The 25243-nt window shown below is 44.0% G+C and overlaps 2 protein-coding genes across 4 annotated transcripts in view; one reads left to right on the forward strand and one right to left on the reverse strand.

Moving 5' to 3' along the window:
- Positions 1-8196: 8196 nt before the first annotated feature.
- LOC138351796 (spermidine/spermine N(1)-acetyltransferase-like protein 1) overlaps positions 8197-25243 on the reverse strand; it is a 54456-nt gene continuing 37409 nt past the window's right edge. Inside the window, exons 2-3 of the mRNA XM_069303802.1 lie at positions 12446-12598; positions 8197-8745 (exon numbers count right to left, since the gene is read on the reverse strand). Coding sequence (XP_069159903.1) covers positions 8197-8745; positions 12446-12598 — 702 coding nt within the window. The remainder of the gene's footprint in view (positions 8746-12445; positions 12599-25243) is intronic.
- tefu (Serine/threonine-protein kinase tefu) overlaps positions 10079-25243 on the forward strand; it is a 194936-nt gene continuing 179771 nt past the window's right edge. For all 3 annotated transcript variants that reach the window (XM_045768877.2, XM_045768876.2, XM_045768878.2), the window contains exon 1: positions 10079-10294. The gene's annotated coding sequence lies outside the window, so the exon portion shown is untranslated. The remainder of the gene's footprint in view (positions 10295-25243) is intronic.

Here is a 25243-nt window from a genome sequence, read left to right on the forward strand (position 1 = left end):
ATTTTCACTATTTTCATGTGTAAATCGGTGTACTGACTCTCTCTCTCTAGGTGTCTTTTTAGGTCAATTAGTTCATCTGAGTCTTTTACTATTACGAATATGTCATCTACATAACGGCAGTATACAGTTGGTTTTTGTCTGCTACTGAAGACCCTATCTTCGATGGTTCCCATATAAAAATTAGCAAATAAAACTCCTAAGGGGGAGCCCATTGCTACTCCGTCTATTTGTAAATACATGTCTCCTTGTGGACTGATGAAAGGGGCTTCCTTTGTACATGCTTCGAGAAGACTTTTCAAGTGTGGCTCAGGTATGTCTAATTTGGGGGTGCTCTCGTCTCTGTATACTCTGTATACCCAAATCACGGAACTATTTACTCTACCCACCATGAGAGTAAGGACAAGACAAGAACATATCGATGCCAACACAGAAGACAATGCCCAACATAACAGGCCAATTACACTGGATTAATCTTTGTGTTTAGATAGGAGATGCCTCGTATGGGCCAATAAGCCTTCTGCAGCCCCTATGTTTATCCCTTATGTATCCCCCCATGTTTTCACCTTCATTGTATTATCACCTGACCTAATGCGGGTATAAAATCAACTAGTATTGTAAGATCTGTTCACTTGAGAATGAACCATGGAGGTTCGAAACGTCGTGCAAATTATACAAATAAGTGTAATACACTCTATAGTAAATCACTTCTTTTCTTCACCTTAAAAGTACGAAAATGAGTTTTGGAGAACTCCTATTTCAATTAAGCCCTGATGCTAAGAAAATAGTTAGAGGGATAGAAGCCCTAAACCAGAAAATAATAAATACAGAATATGCGGTCATATTCAATGAAATATATATATATATATATATATATATATATATATATATATATATATATATATATATATATATATATATATATATATATATATATATATCATTAAAGGCGAAGATCTCTGGATATGAGATTAAGAGCGGCAGTTCACGAAGATCGCAATGTCTTACCATATATAAGAGACCCGGGCGACAGGAGCCACAGAGGAACCTCTTGAAAGGAACATCAAAGACCTCGCGCGCCACTCACCTAATCTGGGGATAATTGAGCGGACTCTGGCATTATCCAGGGCAGTCAATCATGCGACAGATCGAGCGCCCCACCGTCTTCAACACCACCACCAGCAGCTTGCAGAAGGCGCGGCTCCACACACGCCCAGGATCAAACATCTGTACATCGCACAAGATGGACAAAGAAGGGCTTCGAACTCGTTTTCTTGGAGATGTTGTCAAATCATAAAACGTAGCAGTTTCCTGAGCTGTCGATGGCTTCAAGGCGGAGCTTTAGGGAATGGTAGGTGGGGGGGGGGGGGTGAAACTGACGCTCAGGTGAGCGGGATTTGAGAAAAGGTGTGTGAGCGCTTGTGTTATGGAGCGTTGTGATACGCGCTCATAATTCACACTGTTGTAATAGACCTTCACTATAATACCGTCACTTCTTCACTATAATACCACCAGTTCCTCACTATAATACCAGCATCTCCTGCTCTTGTATCTGCATGATCAAAAGTATTTAAATATTCGTGACTGAGCTGCACATTGACATTGATCACATACTGCACATTGACATTGATCACATACTGCACTGCACATTGATCATATACTAACCTAACACGTTCAATGCATGACTCTGTACTTACTGTATATACCAGTAGCACTTCTCCACCCTTGTAGGTCCCCTTCCCACCACTATTTCACACCAGCACACAGCTGCTGCTAAGACAACACCCGCACTAGCATTCTCCTGTGTCGGCGTCTGCCCCTCTGGCTGGTTATCTTGAGATTATCTTGAGATGATTTCGGGGCTTAGCGTCCTCCGCGGTCCGGTCCTCGACCAGGCCTTCTTTTTGTTACACATCCCCAGGAAGCAGCCCATCAGCTGTCTAACTCTCAGGTACCTATTTACTACTAGGTAACAGGGGGCATCAGGGTGAAAGAAACATTTTGCCCATTTGTCTCCGCCTCCACCGGGGATCGAACCAAACGAGGCCTCACAGGGGCAAGGTAATCCAAGCGAGGCCTTATTAGAGCAAGATAACCCAAATGGGACATCGTTAAGGCAGGATAACCCAAGCAAGGTTTCACAAGGGTTAAGTCATGTAGAGTCTCACTCAGGCAAGGCAACATTTGAAGGATAACATCAGAGATTTAGTCACTAGCACTTCTTGTCCGACAATGGGGGGGGGGACCCATTACCTACACACACCACAGTCTTACTTTTCCACGAAAGATCGACTTCAGTGATAGAGCTAAACAGTCAGAGAGAGACAATAACAAAGTAAGACTATGGTTTAGGTCGGCCTGGTCGAAGACCGGGCCGCGGGGACGCTGTAAACCCCGAAATCATCGGCGAAGTAAGCTATGGTTCAATTATAATTTCTGCAAGTCTGTCTATTTGTCTGTCTGTCTGGCTCTGTCTCTCTCAAGTTCAAGTTCAAGTATGTTTATTGAGATAAGCAAGAAATACATCTCAAAGGGATAGAGTAGCTTAGGCTATTTCTACCCCCCTCTGTCTCTTTCTCTCTCTCTCTCTCTCTCTCTCTCTCTCTCTCTCTCTCTCTCTCTCTCTCTCTCTCTCTCTCTCTCTCTGTGTGGTCAGCCTCCACTATTCCTGGCGTCACCACTGAGACTATTGGGTCTGCGATCGACCCCCTGACGAATATCGACAGCGATCGGGTGATGTCCCTTTGTTCCTCCCTGATGAGAAAGCTGCGACACTGAGGGACAGCAACAGACAGACAGACAGTATATAAGACAAGACACCCAACCAAAGACAGGCCGCGAGAAAGGGGGAGGGGTACAAGGAGAATGCGCCAAGCTATTGCGACTATATAGCACTTGGAAGGGGTCAGGATAAGGATTTGGGATGGGATGGTGGGTGGGGCGAGGGAATGGTGCCCAACCACTTGGACGATCGGGGATTGAACGCCGACCTGCATGATGCGAGATCTGGTGGATACAGGCCGCGCGAGAGAGAGAGAGAGAGAACCGTTGACGTGGGAAAGGTTTTCGGGATTGCACGAGGAGAAGGTAATAAGGGTAATGGGGTAAGGTTGGCGAGGAAGCTCCCCACTTACCTACCGAGGCGGCTCTTTTAGTTTAAAATAAAAAAATTCAAAGGGGCGGATTACAAAAAAAATGCCTTTTAAAATCGGCTCATTTAGTTATTTTTTTATTTAAGTTTGAACTTGCATTAGTGTAGTCTAACCACTTGGGCTGGACGGTAGAGCGACGGTCTCACTTCATGCAGGTCGGCGTTCAATCCTCCGACTGTCCAAGGGGTTAGACACCATTCCTTCCCCCGTCCCATCCCTAATCTTTATCCTGACCCCAATGCTATATAGTCGTAATGACTTGACGCTTTCTCTTAGGGGCTCACCATAGCCCGTGCTACATGGACATTTCATTCTGAGTAGCTAAATCTAAAACAACAACAACAACGCTTTCTCCTGATAGTTCGTCACCCTCGCCTTGGTGTATCTATTGATTAAATAGATAAAAAAATAAAACACCCGACCTGAACCCGATGAGTTACGGTTTATGAAAATACCCGTTTTTTTTTTTTTTTTTGCTTTATTTTTTTGCAAATCTCGGTAATGGGCACATGAAAAGCGGGAAAGGGGTGATGTATAAGTGAGAGGGGTAGGGGCGAGGATGGAGGAGGGGGAAGAGTGAAAGAAAAGGGGGAGGGGGGGGGGAGTGACGGCTAAGTGAGGCTGAGGACAGGCTGATTGATCAATAATTTAGCTAGCGTCGCAACAAAGAGATCATTGATAGCTTATAAATACAAATTATATTTCATCTGACAACACTATCTTGGTTAGGTAGCTACATGATCACTGGCTCAGTGGTGCGGCTGGAGCAGTAAAACTTGAGGGGACAAGGCTCTGTGGCTGGTGGTGGTGGTCAGTGGGTGGTGGTGGGGGTGGCAGTGGGGTGGTGTAGAGACCGGGGCGGTCCAGTAATCCGGCTCCTGAATCAGCCTCGCCTCCACTGCAGAATAGTGGACCCTGGTCAACCCGGACAGTAATTTAATGTAACAATGGATTTCATTAAATCTGTCATCAGCTGGCCCGGGCGGTGGAATGTTACGATATTACATTTTCTGGAGCCTTTTTTTAGGCTGGTGTAGTATTTTGTTGACTGCCTGCACCTGGCGGGTGTAAGATATTGTGCTCTGTGTGGTCTTGTGAGCACCTGAGGTATGTAACATATTGTGCTCTGTGTGGTCTTGTGAGCACCTGAGGTATGTAACATATTGTGCTCTGTGTGGTCTTGTGAGCACCTGAGGTATGTAACATATTGTGCTCCTTGTGGTCTTGTGAGCACCTGAGGTATGTAACATATTGTGCTCTCTGTGGTCTTGTGAGCACCTGAGGTATGTAACATATTGTGCTCCTTGTGGTCTTGTGAGCACCTGAGGTATGTAACATATTGTGCTCCTTGTGGTCTTGTGAGCACCTGAGGTATGTAACATATTATAACGTTTGTGACGTATATTCATTAAAAATAAAGACATCTTGTCATATCGATAATATTTCTCAAAGGGCGGCCATGACAACCGGTATGCTACAACTCGATATGCTACTCCGTAAAAAAACTGAACTGTTTTTGCCCCAAGCAGAAATGTTCATATCCAAGCTCCTTACATCACCTAGGCCAGTGCATGGAAAACGTTGATATTACGGTGCTGTCATTTTTTTACACACACGACTCGGCACTTTTAACGGATTGGTCGACTCCGTAAAGAATGCGACGTATTAGCCAAGAGGAGGAGGTGGGTATTCTCCCTGAGGCGCCGCACATCAGAGATAAATCATGTCAAGTGTGTTTATACGTGGACAAGTTTTTATCGTTTTATATTCATAGTCTCGGCCAGGTTTTTGCCACAGTTTCCTCATTACTATGGAAATACATCCCTCGGGTACTCACTATAATTTAGGGCATTCTAATAACACATATTTTTAGCGGGTTAACTGTGGTAAATGCACTTTAGGATAAGACTTAAATTCACACATCTACAAGATAGTTTTTTTCAGAAAATTGACTTGAGAATGGTCTAGGATGGACCGAAACGTCGTCGTTTCATTTTCTAGTGTGTGGATTGGTCAACATACTTCCGCCACGTTATTGTGACTCCTCGCCTGCTTTTCCGAAAACGTCGTAAATGGTTTAAAAAAAAATAAGGTATTCTGTTCCTGTGGGAGGAGGCAAGCTGCAGGTGATGACTCCTACAGTCCCGCCGCGTGCATGATCTGTGAACAGGAACTGGGTCATGATGATCTCTCAACATTATTGATACTCCAGTCATTATAGACCCTTCACACCTGCTGGTATGAGGTACCTAGAGCTTTGTAATTACTTTATCCACTCCGGTGTTCTTAGGGATATCCTCATAATGCAACCATAATTTCCTTTCTTCTCTTAAAAATACATTATTAAAAAGTTTGCCAGCGTAAAGCTGGTGCTCACACGCCATCTGTGTGTGACAAACCATCTGTGTGGCAAACCATCTGTGTGACAAACCATCTGTGTGGCAAACCATCTGTATGACAAACCATCTGTGTGGCAAAGCTGGAACATTCGACCCTCCCCAAGATATAACCCCCACAACAAATGCCTAATTCCCTGGTATCTGTTTATTACTAGGTGAACAGATGCATTAGGTGAAAGAAGACGTTCCCAACCATTTTTATCCCGCCCGGGAATCGAACCCGGAATCCCCGGTTGTGAGTCGAGAAGGAAGCCAACTATACTTCAAGAGTGAGAGGAGCACATACAGTTGAAACTTTTCTTGGCTTTAGGGTAGTGAGGAAATATATTGATTTAAGAACAGTCCACGGTGCCATTCTCACCTTTATCTGTGGCGTGGATAACAAGGTTTTGGCCGGCGGGAATATATAATTTATCACAAGGATGTTAATATATGGTCTTGCGGGCAATAATGCCTTATTTCAGTAAATGTAGAATGTGTAACTAAAAAATGAGGACTCATAAACCAGATAACAGCTATGTAAATATACAGTAAATTACTGTCAGAAGGAGAGGAAGACGCCGGTTGAGGAATGACCGGAGCCTTACGGTAAACGATCGAGAAATGAATGAAGAGCTCCACTTTCAGGTCACATTAACGTCTTTATACCTGAGCGAGAAGCTGTACCTGAGGTTGGTACAAGAAGGTTGAATCAGGCAGTTAGTATTCCCTGAACTAACAAGCAGGGGTGGCGGCATAATGAGCCTTTCGGAAGCGTTGGGTGTACTAAAGAGAAGGGAACTATCAGGGAGAAAGCGCCAAGCCATGACGACTATATAGCACTGGGAAGGGGTCAGGATAAGGATTTGGGATGGGACGGGGAGAAGGAATGATGCCCAACCACTTGGACGGTCGGGGATTGAACGCCTACCTGCATGAAGCGAGACTGTCGTTCTACCGTCCAGCCCAAGTGGTTAAGGGTGTACTAATGACTACTTAACCTTACAAGATATCCCTCCAGATACTGAAAGAAGGGGATAAAATCCTCATCAAGCCACTGTTGCAGTTTTTCGACCAGATGCAATAAATAGAATTGTCAGATTATTAGAAAAGATGGAAAGGAAGCAATAAACTACATAATGAGACCTGATAAAGATTTTAGAATATTGGAACATTTGTAACATTTGTAACATCTAGAAAGTCCAAATTTCAACACAAGCACTAGCACAGAACCTATAATGGCATCGCTGGCCTAAAGAAACTACTCGAGTCCTATGTTAGACTAACGGGCATCATCATACAGTAAAAGGAGATTGTCAGACGAGCTGTGTAAGCATCCTCAAGAAGATCACCTTGAGAGGCAGTGGGAGCATCTTGAAGGAAACCTTGTTCAGGAGCCGTGAAGGCATCATCGAGACTAGCACCTTCAATAGAAACATTTCCAAAGCCATTGACCCTGCATTTAGACGATGCATTAACACCATCACCATTATCTGATTTTATGTCGATAATTGATTTCGATACAATCACTGTTTTGGTCATTATATTTTGAAGCTATAATGAAGAGGGGAGTGAGTTCGACTGGTTATGTTAACAAATATATAATAAATCATTAATACTATTACAGCTTCATCTACCATTACATATATTGCATCTACTATTCTCCTACTACATATACTTCTAAATCTACTCCTTCATCTACTACTCCTCCTCCTCTACAAGGCCGGCATGACCCTCGCCTCATGCCGGCACCTGCAGTGTGAAGACTGCAGGTTCAACCCAACCTTAAAGATGTCTTGATGCTTTCCCAGCGCCCCGGCCCGGCCGCCTCCAGTACATTCCTCTCTTCAAGACGTCGCTGAGGGCTTCTGTGGGCTCTGTGGCTCTCGGGTGCTGTGTCTGGGTGTGTTCCTGTCTGTGTCTGTGGGTGTGTTCCTCTGTGTGTGTGTCTGTGGTGTGGAACTGGGTGGATGAATGTCTCTGCTAAGGGACGAGGGTAGATGGTGTGGCTATATAGTTTTCAGTGCTGTGGTGAGGTGGGTGTATTGGGATGCTGAATGGTGCGAAAGGCGTTTGGCTGACGCAAGTGTGGCTGACGCAAGTATGGCCGACGCAAGTGTGGCTGACGCAAGTGTGGCCGACGCAAGTGTGGCTGACGCAAGTGTGGCTGACGCAAGTGTGGCTGACGCAAGTGTGGCTGACGCAAGTGTGGCTGACGCAAGTATGGCCGACGCAAGTGTGGCTGACGCAGGCATGACTGACGCAGACATGGTTGACACAGGAATGGCTTTTGCGTAGTCGAATCCCTTAGACGTACACTGTCGATTCTTTCATATATGACTATTGCATTTAGTAGGCTCAATGTTTCTTTGCTTTGGATCTATAGTCATTATATAGACTTTTCTGATTATCTCCTTATATTTGTCTGTGTGCTCCTGCATCTTCTTGATTAAACTCGTTGTTATTTAAGCCTGGCTTCGGTACTAAATAAAGTTTTAGCGCACGTTTGAGATTACAATTCCCTATACGGGACGAAGGGGAATGCTTACCGAGTGTGTTGCATGCTGTTCTCACTAGTGCTGGCGGGATATGCTGTATGCTTGTGTTATATTAGTATCAGTATGACACAAGCTGGTGTGAAGGTGTGGCGTGATGAGCCACACCACCTGTCACACCAGCTGTGAGAGCACTGGATCACTCAGCACTAGCTGTGAGAGCACTGGATCACTCAGCACCAGCTGTGAGAGCACTGGATCACTCAGCACCAGCTGTGAGAGCACTGGATCACTCAGCACCAGCTGTGAGAGCACTGGATCACTCAGCATCAGCTGTGAGAGCACTGGATCACTCAGCACCAGCTGTGATAGTACTGGATCACTCAGCACCAGCTGTGAGAGTACTGGATCACTCAGCACCAGCTGTGAGAGCACTGGATCACTCAGCACCAGCTGTGAGAGTACCGGATCACTCAGCACCAGCTGTGAGAGTACTGGATCACTCAGCACCAGCTGTGAGAGTACTGGATCACTCAGCACCAGCTGTGAGAGTACTGGATCACTCAGCACCAGCTGTGAGAGTACTGGATCACTCAGCACCAGCTGTGAGAGTACTGGATCACTCAGCACCAGCTGTGAGAGCACTGGATCACTCAGCACCAGCTGTGAGAGCACTGGATCACTCAACACCACCTGTGAGAGTACTGGATCACTCAACACCACCTGTGAAAGCACTCAACACTCACGCCATATTTCAATATAATTTATGACAGTGTGTGTCAGGAGAGAGCACAGTGGTAGCCGCTTACACCGTGGTGTTAAGCAGTTCAGGAGAGTGTTGTGGAAGCCTCTTATACCGAGCTGTCAGGCAGTTCGAGCAGGAGAGAGTACGGTGGTGGCCGCTGACACAGAGCTGTTTAGCAATTCTCACAGGAGTCTACACTTCCCGTTCTTTTCAAAGTCCGAAAAATAATGATAAACTCTTTATCAATTCTTCCTGGTGCTGTTTATAAACATCTCTCTAGCACGTGTTACAAAATATATCTTTTCTCGGCTACACACAGAAATCACAATAGCGTGATGCATCAAATGAACAAATCCACAAGGGCCGTGACGAGGATTCGAACCTGCGTCCGAGAGCGTCCCAGACGCTGCCTTAATCGACTGAGCTACGACATGGTAAAAAGAATTGCATCCAGAAGTTCTACTGAACTGACTTGAATTGTGCCAAATCCTGGTTTGTGTCTCGGAGAAGCTGCAGGATCCAAGTAAGTTCAGTAGAACTACTGGTTGCTATTATTTTACCATGTCGTAGCTCAGTTGATTAACGCGGCGTCTGGGATGCTCTGGGACGTAGGTTCGAATCCTCGTCACGGCCCTTGTGGATTTGTTCTTTTCTCCGCGTTATCTGTAAGCTTAAATGTCAACTGTGATTACTCTTCCAGTTTCCGAAGCTTTGATCTTAACCGTTTTATTAATCTTTGTTTGGGTCGTGTTGCATGAAAAAGGTGGGTGGGGTGGGTGGTGGGGGGGGGGGGGGACTCTGCTAGAATAAACAAGAGAGTAAGTACTTTGAGATACAGGTGACAAGAGAGTGTGCTGTGAAAATATTGCTTCCTCTCCGATTCTTCAAGCATTGACCTAACCGCATTCGAAACCTGGACGTGTTTTGTAAATCACGGTGACATTTATTGAACGGCTGTGAGAGCACTGGATCACTCGATCCAGTTGGATCGAGTGATCCAGTGGGCGTCGATCACTCTTCCGAGGTTGGTTATAACGAGAATAATCTGGAGTTGGGAAGTTTCGAGGCTCGTAAACTGTTTATTGAATGTAAATATTGTTGCCATGAGGAAGGGAAAGATGTACAGGTTTCAAAAGTGGTTGCATGAATGCCTGATGAATCCTGAACCCTGGTGCAGGCGACGCCCGAAGCAGGTACATTCATCTCATCCAAGATCTTGTTATCGATATCTAAATGTATCTCATGCTAGATAACAGATGATAACCAATCGATCAAGATGTTCATTCCTAAGTTTATGATAGGGGCTACATTGCAGATGCAGCCCCAACTCCCTCTCTCTCTCACACCTTGCTGGAGACAGCGTGTAGAAGAGTAGGAGTGGTATTTCGGGCACTGTGACGATACTGTGTAGGACTGACCCATGAGTTACTGAGAACGGTGACCTCGCTGGCGTGAGGACCATAGCAGACAGACTCAGGGAGGGAACCTTCAGCGGTGTACCATAGAAGATAGAAGTAGACTCACCGGGTTAGTAGATCGCAGACCTTCTGTTATAGTGTTCTAACACCTGCAGGGTTATATCGTGTATATATGTGTGTATATATACTTAAGAAGTACACATGGTGTTGGTTCTGTTTAGTGTTGTTTATCACCGTTCCCTTTAGATTGATTATTACTGACAGTTGTTAATAATTTACATATAATATAATAATAATTTGATATATGACTCGGGGTGGGCTCGTTTAAGAAGAGGCACTTAAGGCCCCGTATACAGTTTGACATGAAAAGAACCCGGTTACTGGCTCAGTGAGGCTGTAACATCGCCGGAAGTCAGAGTTAGGGAGGACATAGTCACCACATACAAGATTCTTAGAGGAATTGATAGGGTAAACAAAGACAGTTGGTTTAACACAAGGGGCACGCGCACTAGGGGACACAAGTGGAAGTTGAGTAGCCAAATGAGCCATTGAGACATTAGAAAGAACTTTTTTAGTGTAAGAGTAGTTAACAAATGGAATACATTAGGCAGTGATGTGGTGGAGGCTGACTCCATACACAGTTTCAAGTGTAGATATGATAGAGCCCAATATGCTCAGGAATCTGTACACCAGTTGATTGACGGTTGAGAGGCGGACTAAAGAGCCAAAGCTCAATCCCCGCAAGCATAACTAGGTGAGTACCTCGACACCCCCCCCCTGCACTCCAACACCCTCCCCCCCCCCCACTCCAGCACAGGTAAGCACCCTCCCCACCAAGGTAACGAGGACGCCCTCACAGGCAGGTGGAGAGCGTGTATGTCTGTGATTGATGAGAGATTGATCGCATACCAACAGCGCGACTGGAAAATATTGGATGAAAAGGAGGAACTGATCAGTGTTTCAACTGCAGTGTTTGGTTTTAATTTTGGAGGGATATGACTAAATGTTTGGTGTGTTGCCTCCGGCTGCGTGAGCTGCCTCCCTCCACCCCCCATTTTCTTTCAGTTGAAGTAGTGTGTGTGTGTGGGGGGGGGGGCGGGATTAGGGAGGGGTTTGGGGGGTGGTATAAGGGGGAGTAGAAAGAGGGGGGAGTAGGGAGGAGGCGCGAGTTGGAAAGTTTATCTTTTCTTATTGGTGAAGACGCGAGAGAGAGTAAATTTGCCTTGCTCATTACTCGGTGTAACTCTCAGTGTGAGAGGCTCGGTGTACACACAATCACACACACTCTCTCTCTCTCTCTCTCTCTCTCTCTCTCTCTTACACATGAACGCAGGTTTAAAAAAACGTGAGTTCATACACATTTGCGCATACATACATATACACACAAACATGTACACATATATATATATATATATATTTATATATATATATATATATATATATATATATATATATATATATATATATATTATATATATATATATATATATATATATATATATATATATATATTTATATATATATATATATATATATATATATATATATATTTATATATATATTTATATATATATATATATATATATATTTATATATATAATATATATATATATATATATTTATATATATATATATATATTTATATATATAATATATATATATATATATATATATATATATATATATATATATATATATATATATATATATATATATAGACATGTGTTATTGAACAGGACTTCAATTATGCCAATGACACTGACATGAATTTACTGTATTTACTGTCTTAGGTTCTTCACTACGGCAGAAAGTTGAAAAATTAACTCTCCAAAGGACATTTTACACCTGTAATGGTCCTGACTGTAATGATGATGGTGAATACAAAATAATAACAGTGTCCCTCCAGCTGTGTTGAAAGGAGAGGTGGTTATCTTGTCAACAAGACAGGTAATCTTATTCTGCATTCTCACGAGTAGTGTATAATCTCCCTGTTATCTCTAGATCTTGCTGAAAAATAGATAAAGTTGAATATAAATTGTCTGTTGATAATTGGATGTGTGTGTGTTTCTGATGTAAATGGATTCTGTTATGTCCAAACCATTTGTGTTGCACTATCAGTCGATTATTTAGCTTTTAGCTGATCACAATCTCTCTCTGCTGGTGGCTTAGTTATGAGTAAAAATCGTGCGACCTTTAACGGAGCTTTCTTATTGGTGCATCGTCAAGTGGGTAGAAAGATGGGGGGGCAATGTCGTCTTGCCTGTATATTGAGAGCACTCGGGTTGACAGCCGTCAACTTGGACATGTAAAGGCCTAGATGACACTTGTGTCTTGCAAGGAGTGCGGCAGGCGAGTTTGTGAGGCGCGCGCTGGCAGGGTTCTGAATCTTGTAGTATGGGGTGAGCTTACGGTTCTGTCCAGGGGTCACGGCTTTGTAAATTATGTCCTATAGAACTATGTTGACCAGACCACACACTAGAAAGTGAAGGGACGACGATGTTTCGGTCCGTCCTGGACCATTCTCAAGTCGATTGTGAGAATGGTCCAGGATGGACTGAAACGTCGTCGTCGTCCCTTCACTTTCTAGTGTGTGGTTTGGTCAACATATTTCAGCTACGTTATTGTGACTCCTCGTCTGCATGCCTTATAGAACACTTAATTTCCTCCATCTTGTCAGATATATAAAATAGTTTTCTGTCGTAGGTGGACGGGTCCTGTGGTGTTAACATCTTCGTCAGTGGTGGTAGGAAGTGACTGTTTGACACTGTAGAGCAGTTAACTTGTGTTTGACAAACGACATAACTGTTTATTTTTGGAAAAAGTTTAATAATTCGGGATTTAATGTTGTATAATTATTCGATGGGGTACCCGGCATTGCCCGGGTCGACCCGGTACCCAGGTCTTGGCTACACATCTCTCCTTGTCTCCATACACCACCCTCTCCAGTCTCCCTTCCACATTCCCAGCCCCCCCCCCCACCAAAATAATTATAACCATTTCCCTATTCATTATCACCGTCACTATAAAAAAATAGTGGGCCCTAGAACTTTTTTTTATTTTTTATTTTTTATTAACACATTTAGGTACATATGCATTTGTGCAGCTGCCGTAGACTATATGAAGGGGAGTACAGTGTGTCAAAAAGCTAGCTACGTGGTGCTAAAAATCCCCGTCACACAGGATGGTTAGTCATACAGAGGCATGTGATAGGCAGTCTGCACTGGCAGACTCCGGAAGCATTTTGAGGATATCATCAACACAAGAGTAGGGTAGCAGTGGTAATAAAAGTCCCCATCTCGCAGGATGGTTAGTCATACAGGGACATATGTTTAGTAGCTGTCACTGGCAAATTTTGGGTACACTGTGAGGATATCTTCAAGAATACTAGAGTGAGAGTTTGCGTGTGATCAGTAGCAAATGATAAAGTCTATGGCTTCGACGCTGAAGATTTCACATCCACAGACTTTGTGATGGAAGGGCTTTGGGGTTGAATCCCCCTTCAGGGGAAGCATTGGGCTGACTCTGACACCCCCTAACCATTGTACTTCAGATAAAAATCACGATTAATCTTGCTATATAACAATCCTGTTTCCAAGTGTCTAACCTCGAATGGACAGACATTCATATATTAAATGACATATTTATTATTTAACTATTTTTGTCCGGTAACTTGACCACAATAATCTATGAACAGCAGTAGTGGGTTTCTTATATACGTTGTTGACAGGCCTTCGACAGCAATCCAATGATTGACATTTATTTCAAGCCAAGTTCCAAGCATGAATTGCACATTATAAGGAGTAAATAAGTCTTGAGAAATTGTCCAGCTCGTGACGAGTCATTAACCTGTTTACAAGGTGGATCGTGTGAGCCCTGGTTACAGTGAACTTAAATAGCGTGGGAAAGAGGTCAGATTGACGCTAGAACGCAATTAGCACATTTGAGGCCAATGGAATGGTGGGGGAAGGGGGCGGGGGGTGGAATATCTAAGGTGTACCTCTTGGGTATATCTAAGGTATACCCATAATGTGTATATTTTAGGTGTATCTCTAGTGTGTATATTTTGGGTGTAGGTATTTTGTGCATAGCTTGGGTTCACGGAAGCACTTCTGCATGAGAGTATAGTGAACAAGTGTTATGAGTTGAAAGGTGAGATTCTTGATGATAAAATCAAGAATTTTTGGATTTTTTTTTCAAGAGTGTGGCATGAACGAAGAGGTTCAGCAACCATAACAGTCAGCGACAAACAACGGCGAGAAAGGCGGGTCCCGACAGCTGAAGCTCACCCTACACCCAATAAGGGGTTGTAGGGTCCCATACAGTTACACACACACACACACACACCAGTTGATTGACAGTTGAGAGGCGGGACCAAAGAGCCAATGCTCAACCCCCGCAAGCACAAATAGGTGAGTACACACACACACACACACACACACACACACACACACACACACACACACACACACACACACACACACACACACACACACCATATCTCAAGCGCAACTGACAACATATCCCTAAACCCTATAAAAATCGTTTTGCCCTATATATCATCGAAGCGAGTTATACAAATGGAAAATGAGAGAGTGGGAAGGTTGTTAGTTAGGCGGAGTGCCACATTGATAGTGCGTCAAGTCGTTAAGGGCTATTGTAGATGACGTATGGCCTTGGTCTTCCCGGGGCTAATGCATCAACCTGGCCCCCATTGACTCGCCTACAAATCGGGTAGAGGTGTAAACCCATTAAGATATATAATGGGGGTGGAGAGTGTCCACGACCAGGCGCTCGTACGAGCAAAGGAACACAGAAAAGCGCGCATTCTCACGCACAACACCTATTCGTGTTTAACGTATACACGTGTGTGTGCGTGTGCATAGCTACACACACACACAGGCGCGCACGTAGGCACAAGCGCGCGCAGAAAAGATACCCAAATACAGGAATATACACAAATATACAAACCCCCGATACTTGCGAGTGCTTTTGTTCGCTGGTACAATTACTCGCTGGTACAATTATTCGCTGGTACAATTACTCGCTGGTACAATTACTCGCTGGTACAATTACTCACTGGTACAATTACTCGCTGGGACAATTACTCGCTGGTACAATTACTCGCTGGTACAATTACTCGCTGGTACAATTACTCACTGGTACAATTACTCGCTGGTACAATTACTCGCTGGTACAATTACTCGCGGTCAGAGGTACTCATAAACAAAAGTACTGGCAAACAAAGGTACTCACAGACAAAGGTACTTGCAGTCAAAGATTCTCACCTACAAAGGTACTCACAAAGGTACTCACAGACAAAGGAGGTACTCGCCGTGTAAGACACTCGCAGTCGAACTGATCTTTTTTTTAAATATTACAGGTGTGTGAGCAGGGGCAGCTGAGCACCACACACCTGTACCCCGGAGACTACATATACATGACCCAGTCTTCCCGCCAGTGTTGTTGTCTTAGTCAGGTGTACACTGTAGTCACGTATTCACAGTAATTAGGTCTACAAGGCAGTCAGGTGTACATGGTAACCAGGTGTACATGGTAACTATGTGTACATGGTAACCAGGTGTACATGGTAACTATGTGTACAGCGTAGCCAGGTATATATGGTAACCAGGTGTATAATGTAGCCGGGTGTATGATGTAGCCAAGTGTGAAGTGTAGGCAGGTGTAGATGATAGTCAGGTGTACAGAGCAGCCAGCCAGATGTAACGTGAGTAATTAGGCTGCTTGAAATTATACTAAATTAGAAACTCTGCCCATTTGTTTTTCCCTGGTCCGGGAATCGAACCCGGGCTACAGAATTACGAGTACTGCGCGCTGTCCACTCAGCTACCAGCTGAATAAAAGCTTCAAGTCAAGGAACATTAAAAACTTCACGTCAAGGAACATCAATAAAGTCAACGCCGCTCAAGGGTGTGTGACTAAAAGGTTGACTTCACCCGCCAATTATTTTCTTAAAAGCAATATACTCCAGGAAAGGTCTCACGGAGGCAGTGTTTGTTTTGTACTTAATGCTCCGTTAAGCTGCACTAGCGCGTGCACACGCACACACACACACACACACACACACACACACACACACACACACACACACACACACACACACACACACACACACACACACACACAGAAATATGGAAGACGGCGAATGTGGTCCCAATATACAAAAAGGGCGACAGACAAGAGGCACTGAACTACAGGCCAGTGTCCTTGACTTGTATACCATGCAAGGTGATGGAGAAGATCGTGAGAAAAAACCTGGTAACACATCTGGAGAGAAGGGACTTCGTGACAAATCGCCAACATGGATTCAGGGAGGGTAAATCTTGCCTTACAGGCTTGATAGAATTCTACGATCAGGTGACACAGATTAAGCAAGAAAGAGAGGGCTGGGCGGACTGCATTTTCTTGGATTGTCGGAAAGCCTTTGACACAGTACCGCATAAGAGGCTGGTACATAAGCTGGAGAGACAGGCAGGTGTAGCTGGTAAGGTGCTCCAGTGGATAAGGGAGTATCTAAGTAATAGGAAGCAGAGAGTTACGGTGAGGGGTGAGACCTCCGATTGGCGTGAAGTCACCAGTGGAGTCCCACAGGGCTCTGTACTCGGTCCTATCTTGTTTCTGATATATGTAAATGATCTCCCGGAGGGTATCGATTCATTTCTCTCAATGTTTGCGGACGATGCTAAAATTATGAGAAGGATTAAAACAGAAGAGGACTGTTTGAGGCTTCAAGAAGACCTAGACAAGCTGAAGGAATGGTCGAACAAATGGTTGTTAGAGTTTAACCCAACCAAATGTAATGTAATGAAGATAGGTGTAGGGAGCAGGAGGCCAGATACAAGGTATCATCTGGGAGAGGAAATTCTTCAGGAGTCAGAGAAGGAAAAAGACTTGGGGGTTGATATCACGCCAGACCTGTCTCCTGCAGCACATATCAAGCGGATAACATCAGCGGCATATGCCAGGCTGGCCAACATACGAACGGCATTCAGAAACTTGTGTAAAGAATCATTCAGAACTTTGTATACCACATATGTCAGGCCAATCCTGGAGTATGCAGCCCCAGCATGGAGTCCATATCTAGTCAAGGATAAGACTAAACTGGAAAAGGTTCAAAGGTTTGCCACCAGACTAGTACCCGAGCTGAGAGGTATGAGCTACGAGGAGAGACTACGGGAATTAAACCTCACTTCGCTGGAAGACAGAAGAGTTAGGGGGGACATGATCACCACATTCAAGATTCTGAAGGGGATTGATAGGGTAGATAAAGACAGTCTATTTAACACAAGGGGAACACGCACAAGGGGACACAGGTGGAAACTGAGTGCCCAAATGAGCCACAGAAAGAACTAATTAGAAAGAACTTTTTTAGTGTCAGAGTGGTTGACAAATGGAATGCATTAGGGGGTGATGTGGTGGAGGCTCACTCCATACACAGTTTCAAGTGTAGATATGACAGAGCCCGATAGGCTCAGGAATCTGTACACCTGTTGATTGACGGTTGAGAGGCGGGACCAAAGAGCCAGAGCTCAACCCCCGCAAACACAACTAGGTGAGTACAACTAGGTGAGTACACACACACACACACTCACACACAGTGGGAAGGGACCAAAGAGCCATTGCTCAACCCCCGCAAACACAACTAGGTGAGTACACACTCACACACACACACACACACACACACACACACACACACACACACACACACACACACACACACACACACATCACGGCTCGGAGTTGTGAGGGACTTTGGCTTCAATAACACGAGATAATGCGAGTAAAGAACAGTGAGAAAGTGCAAATAGAGGCATGAATACATAGTGATCGATAACAGAACACAAACAGAGAACAAAATGAACCAAAGAAACGACTAAATCACGAAAGAAGTATCCAGGGAACTAGTGGGTCAGCGCATGCGCATTACTTGTTTACATTCCGAGAGCCTCTCTCTCCTGACGCCCACATCAATAGGATGACATCAGCGGCATATGCGAGACCGCCTAACAACACAACTGCATTTAGAAATTTGTGTGTGGAATCATTTAGAACCTTGTATATCACAAACGTCAGACAAATGCTGGAACATGCGGCTCCAGCATGGAGTCCCTAGCTAGTCAAGCACAAGACGAAGTTGGAGAAGGTTCAAAGATATGCATCAGACTAGTTCCAGAACTAAAAGGTATGAGTTACGAGGAAAGACTACGTGAATTGAACCTCAGGTTGGTGAAAGACTGAAAACTTAAAGGAGACATGATTATAGCATACAAAATGCTCAGGGGAATTGATAGATTAAATACAGTATATTTAACATGGTGTGGGAACCGACCTGTGAGATTTATATTTATTTAATTTATATGAATTTATATTTACGTTAATTTATATACTTCGATAGCAATTTGTACGATAATGAGTGGACTGTATTTCTGCAATAATCTCTTAATCTCACAAATCGATCCTCTACACATTAGGGGGGTTTATTAAATTAATATATATGCAGCCAATCAAACTACAGTAATAGACTACATACATTGAAGAGGTTCCTTATCTTATAGTACAGCAGGTTAGTCCACCAGGTATAACTAGGGTGTAGACACCAAATTATCCTCTTTGAGGTAGCTTCCATCACCCAGTAACTGGTGCACAAAGTCCTTGCTTCCTCGTCTTGACCTGTCAAAAGGGCGCTAGCTGTAAAGCCAGATTCTATATATGACAAGTATTTCAGAGAAAACTGTACATGGAACAATAAAGACCTGGCTTAATTACCTTTAGTTTGAGGTTATGTCGCGTTCTAACCGGGTCACCCTATATAATGACATTAATGGCCATAAATGAAAATAAACGGGTTTCGGAAAGAACACTTAACTTGATTTGTTGACAGCGTGTTGAAAATGGTACACCCTTGGTTTCCATAACACTACGTCCAAGTAAAATTAACAGGAGCCGAATTTGCTCCCGTGTGAGCCTCTGGTCTCAATATAAACAATGGCTGTCTAACACTCCATACTAATGACGCTACTGGCCGACATTGTCCAGATATGATAGGAGCCGAATTTGCTCCACACGTCTGGGAGGTGACACAACAATGGCTGCCCCTCCTTCCTCACTGACGCCTGGCTTACATTGTCCACATGTCAGAAAGTGATAGAAGGGTCACATTTACTCTACTTTAATATTGATAATTAAGTTAATTTATATGAGATGTTTTATGATGGTAAAGTCCAAAGACTAATGTATTTAAGAATAATTCCCACCATAATAGGTGGTGAATTATAATAGTGTGTGGTGATGATATCCCGTTTTCTTTAGACGGTAATTCCACTACAAGTTACGTTTTCTATGGGTAACTTGTTTATACAATACAGCTATTATCTGTATGATTATTAAATGGTGTCGGATTTTCCGACACATGGGTGGGTCTCTTTCAAGGGGACACAGGTGGAAACTGAGTACCCAAATGAGCTACAGGGACATTAAAACAAAAAATTCTTATCAGAGTATTTAACAAATGAATGCACCAGGTAGGGATATAGTAGAAACAGATACCATGCACAGTTTCAAATGTAGATAAGATTGAGGCAACATTCCCAGAAAGCTGTCCACCAGTTGATTGACAGTTGAAAGACGGGACCAAACAACTGAAGGTCAACCCCCAACCCCCCACCCTCACCCCCCCCCCCCCACCCCCAACCCCGCACATCTAGAGTTCATTGTGCCAAGGAATCAGAAACGCAAATTCGCTGCCATCGTTCGACTCCAATATTTATTCATAGATTCATCAAGTTCTTGTGATTCCATTGTGCATTGCTCATCCGTTTGTGGCCAGGTAGGAGGAGCCGGTGTAAGGTGCCAGGTAGGAGGAGCCGGTGTAAGGTGCCGGGCTCCGTCTAGTGCCGTCATACAACGCAATTAGAGTGAAGGATGAGTGGCTCAAGTGGATCAGGTCTAAGGAGTGGAGTGAGGTACCGGAGAAGACTGGGAGAGAGAGGAGTGAGAGCTGAGAGAAGCATTACTGGAATATCGGTAAGAGTATTAATGAATATGAGAAAATGAGAGAGATATTGCATGAGTAAATTGTCTAAGAAATGAATCAGTCTCAAAAGTAATTAATACAACAGGGGACTGGGAGGGGGGGATGTGTGTGTGGGGGGGGGGGAATAATTCGACAGTGACGCAAATGATAAGGCTCGTGCAAGGGAATTATTAAGGAAACATCAAAACGTGTAAGTGAAACAAAGGTCTAGAAGCAATGTGGAGTTGTAAAACTACAGCAGTCTGCAGGTAGACGGGGAAAGTGGTAGATGTAGAATGTAGAATTGTAGGTGGAAGGGATAAGATTAGAGAGAGTAGACAGGATTATTACAACTCGCTCTCTCTCTCTCGCTCTCTCTCGTTCTCTCTCGCTCTCTCTCGTTCTCTCTCGCTCTCTCTCTCTCTCTCTCTCTCTCTCTCTCTCTCTCTCTCTCTCTCTCTCTCTCTCTCTCTCTCTCTCTCTCTCTCTCTCTCTCTCTCTCTCTCTCTCTCTCTCTCTCTCTCTCTCTCTCTCTCTCTCTCTCTCTCTCTCTCTCTCTCTCTCTCTCTCTCTCTCTCTCTCTCTCTCTCTCTCTCTCTCTCTCTCTCTCGCTCTTTCTCGCCCTCTCTCGTCCTCTCTCTCTCTCGTTTTCTCTCGCCCTCTCTCGCCCTCTCTCGCCCTCTCTCTCTCTTTCTCTCTTTCTCTCTCTCTCTCTCTCTCTCTCTCTCTCTCTCTCTCTCTCTCTCTCTCTCTCTCTCTCTCTCTCTCTCTCTCTCTCTCTCTCTCTCTCTCTCTCTCTCTCTCTCTCTCTCTCTCTCTCTCTCTCTCTCTCTCTCTCTCTCTCTCTCTCTCTCTCTCTCTCTCTCTCTCGCCCTTCCTGCTGTCACGTCAGCTCCTGCAAGAGGGAGGTGGAGTACTCTCATTAAGCTGGTGCGGTGCTCACGGTAATGGAATTCATGGTGACTGAGGCGAGGCATTGTAATATACAACCTGAGAGAGAGACACACACAGTAGGGTACAGGGACATGGTTAAATACACAGGAATGTTACTAAATCTAATCCTATACAGTGACAGGATTAGATACAGTTGAAAGGTTAGTTGCAGTGACAGGTTAGATGGAAAGGCTAAGTTACATGTATTTAGAAAATATAGAATTATATGTTGATATTAAATGAGATAGATGCAGGGGAAAGGGCTAGATTGCAAAGGTAGGGATGGACTGTTTCATTTAACTCATTTGACTCATTTTTTTATCCAGATCTTAAACTAAAACTTTTAAACAAAGGGATTCTAGTCAAATATTGTCAATTCACATTATATTCTCAAAGGGCCGATTTATAAATTTTGATGGTGGTGTCAGAGACCTGAAAGTCAGAACAAATGTCATTTTTAGTGATTTTGGTCATGTTGAAACCTTGTCAAAAGTAAAGTTATCTAACAATGTCTTTGGTGTGAACTATGAGACCTGAGATATGGTGATCTTGGAAAGCTGAATTATGATTAAAGCAAATACACAATGAAATCACATTTAAGGTGATGTATCAATGCACAAATCAGTAGAAGCCATGAAGAGGATTCGATCCCGGTTACTTGGTTCTCCCAAGCAAACATTGCACTACATCACGACATGGTCAAAAAGCAATGCAACCTGGGATTCCACTGATACCTCTAGGTGTCATGAAGCTTCCAGTTGAAACCTAGTCAAAGGTTTCAGGCATTGCCTCCAATGCTCTCTGGTCCAACCACTTGGGCTGGACGATAGAGCGACGGTCTCGCTTCATGCAGGTCGACGTTCAATCCCCAACCGTCCAAGTGGTTGGGCACCATTCCTTCCCCCCCCGTTCCTTCCCTAAGCCTTATCCTGCCCCCTTCCAAGTGCTCATATAGTCGTAATGGCTTAGCGCTTACCCCTAAAAATTCACTAATTCAGGCACAAGCTCCTCCCTGGCCACGAGAACCTTTGCAGAAATATCAACTTGATTGTGAGAAAATGCCAGACATAAGAGTGATGGAGTGATGTGTACAGTGCTGTAGCAGGATCACAGGATTAGAGCACAGTATCAGCAGGAGAAGCAGAGATACACTTACCAGGATACTTGATATTATTAACAAACAAAATTACTATCGCAAAGAGATGACAAGCAACTTAAATCCTGTTAAATCAGATTAGTTTTACTAGAACTGTGCGTTTGAAGTTGATATAATCCAGACTAACCCTTGTTATTGGTTATGTAAAGTTGAAATGCCGCGCAAATATTTATAAACTCAATGTCTTAAATTGACGTCGTAATAAATTAAGCTTTAAAAACAGTCTTGCTAGTAAAGGGTAGACGACTTTACTGAAGATGCTGGTAATGTGCCCTGGCTAATATAATATATCGCTATATGTTACGTTAGAACGTTATATATATATATATTGAGAATCATGGCATGGCATGACAGGCCTAGCCGTCTCTACTATATAATACATGTAATATTATTTCGTTCTATGGCATTAGCTTGACTTTCTTGCATTCAGGAGTAACGGAGGTTGGTAGTGTGGATGAATTTCAACTACGACGTGTGGATTCCTTTTAGGTAGTGACGTAGGAATGATGTTTAAGTCTGGTGTTAATGGATGGTTGATTGACAGGGATTGAGGCAATGACAACTGTGGGAGTTTGGAGGAATGTTTGATTGACAGTGAGGCAATGGTAGCTGTGGGGGGGGGGGGGGGGTTTGAAGGGATGGTTGATTGACAGTCATTGAGGTAATGACAGCTGTGTGGGGGTTTGAAGAAATGATTGACTGACAGTCATTGAGCCAATAACAGCTGTGTGTGTGGGTTTGAAGAAATGATTGACTGACAGTCATTGAGGTAATGACAGCTGTGTGGGGGTTTGAAGAAATGATTGACTGACAGTCATTGAGGTAATGACAGCTGTGTGGGGGTTTGAAGAAATGATTGATTGACAGTCATTGAAGTAATGACAGCTGTGTGTGGTTTTGAAGAAATGATTGATTGACAATCATTGAGGCAATAACAGCTGTGTGTGGGTTTGAAGAAATGATTGACTGACAATCATTGATTGACAGTCAATAACAGCTGTGTGTGGGTTTGAAGAAATGATTGACCTATGGTTGACGGAGCCAAAAATCCGGTTAGCACAGGACGTGTGAATGGAATGTCAAGTCTAGAGGGTAAATAATCTCTCACAATACACCAACGATAAAAAGTTACTTGATCCGAGTGTTTCACTGGGGCTAATTGTTGATTAATTTAAAATATGAAACATTTAGAAAAAGAGTGACAAAGAGATTAAAGTATGGATTACAGGGGTTATTTGTCCCTCTTTGTGTACCAGGCTGTTGTGTCCAGCACGCCTGGTGCGACACTGGTCATAGGTCACCATCACCAGGTATGATAGACAGGTATAGGGACACGATATATCAAATGGTTTATCGAGTCGCCTCGATAGAGTATCGGATGGTGTGATATTAGTAAGCAGGTAAGGTGTTACTCGAATATCTTATCGATATGAGCTACGTTGCCTCGTAGTTCCGCTATAGTGACACCTTCCTAATCGCTGGATGAGGTAGTCAAGTCAACGAGATATCGTGCAATCTTATAGTCAACAAGATATCGTGCAGCACCTCCGAGCAATGGCTGGATAAGTACAGGTGCATCTGGGGCCAAATAAACACCGTCCAAGTGGTTGGGCACCATTCCGTCCCCCGTCCCATCCCCCAAATCCTTATCCTGACCCCTTCCAAGTGCTCTATATAGCTTGGCGCTTTCTCCTGAAAGTTTCCTTTCCCTTGGAGCTACATAAATACATATAATGCTAGACAGAAATGTCAAGCACAGCGCCACAAGATGAAGAGAGAAATAGATCGTATGCAGTAAATTCTGGACATAGAAAGATACATAGACAATGTGGCGAACTTATGGAGAAATAGACAAGCAGTCTATCACAAGACAAAACATAAAGAAAACGAGTAATCTATACGAGACAAACGAGTCTATCCACTGAAAAAGAGAGAAAGTTCTGTCAATAAAGAATTTTTAGAACGATACAGATAATCATTAGAAAATGAGAACTACTTAAACAACATGAAGGTTCCGGTACGCATGTGCAATAAGGCGCTCAATAACAGTCGCTGTTTGAAAGAAAAAAAGTTAATTTTGATGGGCGTATGAGAGGGGCGGAGTCAAAACAAGGCGGTTTGTCAGGAGGCGCCAGATTTAAACGATCCTCGGTGGGACTGACGCAGACATTACTGTGCTGTTTTTTCCCGCGTCGGGCAACGTTATCGGGCGGGTGTAATCTCGCGAACGGTGCCAAGATTAAGGCTTTACGAGCTTGGGGAGGAGGAGAGGAGGAGGGGGGGGGGAGTGCCACGCTGAAGGCACTCTCAAGGGGGGAGCGAGTGAGGTGCCTTCTTGAGAGCTTACAGAGGAGTGAGGTCTTTATGCGCCCGCCTTCTAGCATTGTTGTACATGATGCATTATAATTTTAACTATTCTGACATTCCAATTCTTCGTGTAACTTGGCCTCAAAGTTGTGGATGGAGGTAGGTGGCTTGCTCAACTTCCTTCAGTGCATTCCACCTCTTGTGGAAGTGCGAGAACTTCCTTACATTTCTTGGACTCGTTTGCGTTTCCTGCTTCCCCTTATGTCCTCTCGTCTTACTTTCTCTCACTCTGAAGAGACTGTTGTTGTCCACCTGGCCAATTCCCGTCAGTATCTTGTATGTTATGTTCATGTCCCTTCATTTCTTCTCAGCTCCAGGATTGTGAGGTCTAGTTCCCTTAACCTGTCCTCAGAGCTCAGCCCTCTTAGCTCTGGCACGCACTGATCTTGTTACAAATGTTGGGACTTATTACATTTCTGTTTTATGCTTCACAAGGTGCGGAGTCCAGTCCAGTGCTGCATATTCCAATATTGTTTTAGCAAAGGTTTGATTGCCTTGAAGGAGCGCCGGGCGGGATGGTGCAGTTTCCTGCTAAAGCCTCGCCCGCGACTGACCTCTGATTCGAAGCTCGA

The sequence above is a fragment of the Procambarus clarkii genome, chromosome 51 (assembly GCF_040958095.1).
Source record: "Procambarus clarkii isolate CNS0578487 chromosome 51, FALCON_Pclarkii_2.0, whole genome shotgun sequence".
Lineage (NCBI taxonomy): Eukaryota > Metazoa > Arthropoda > Malacostraca > Decapoda > Cambaridae > Procambarus > Procambarus clarkii.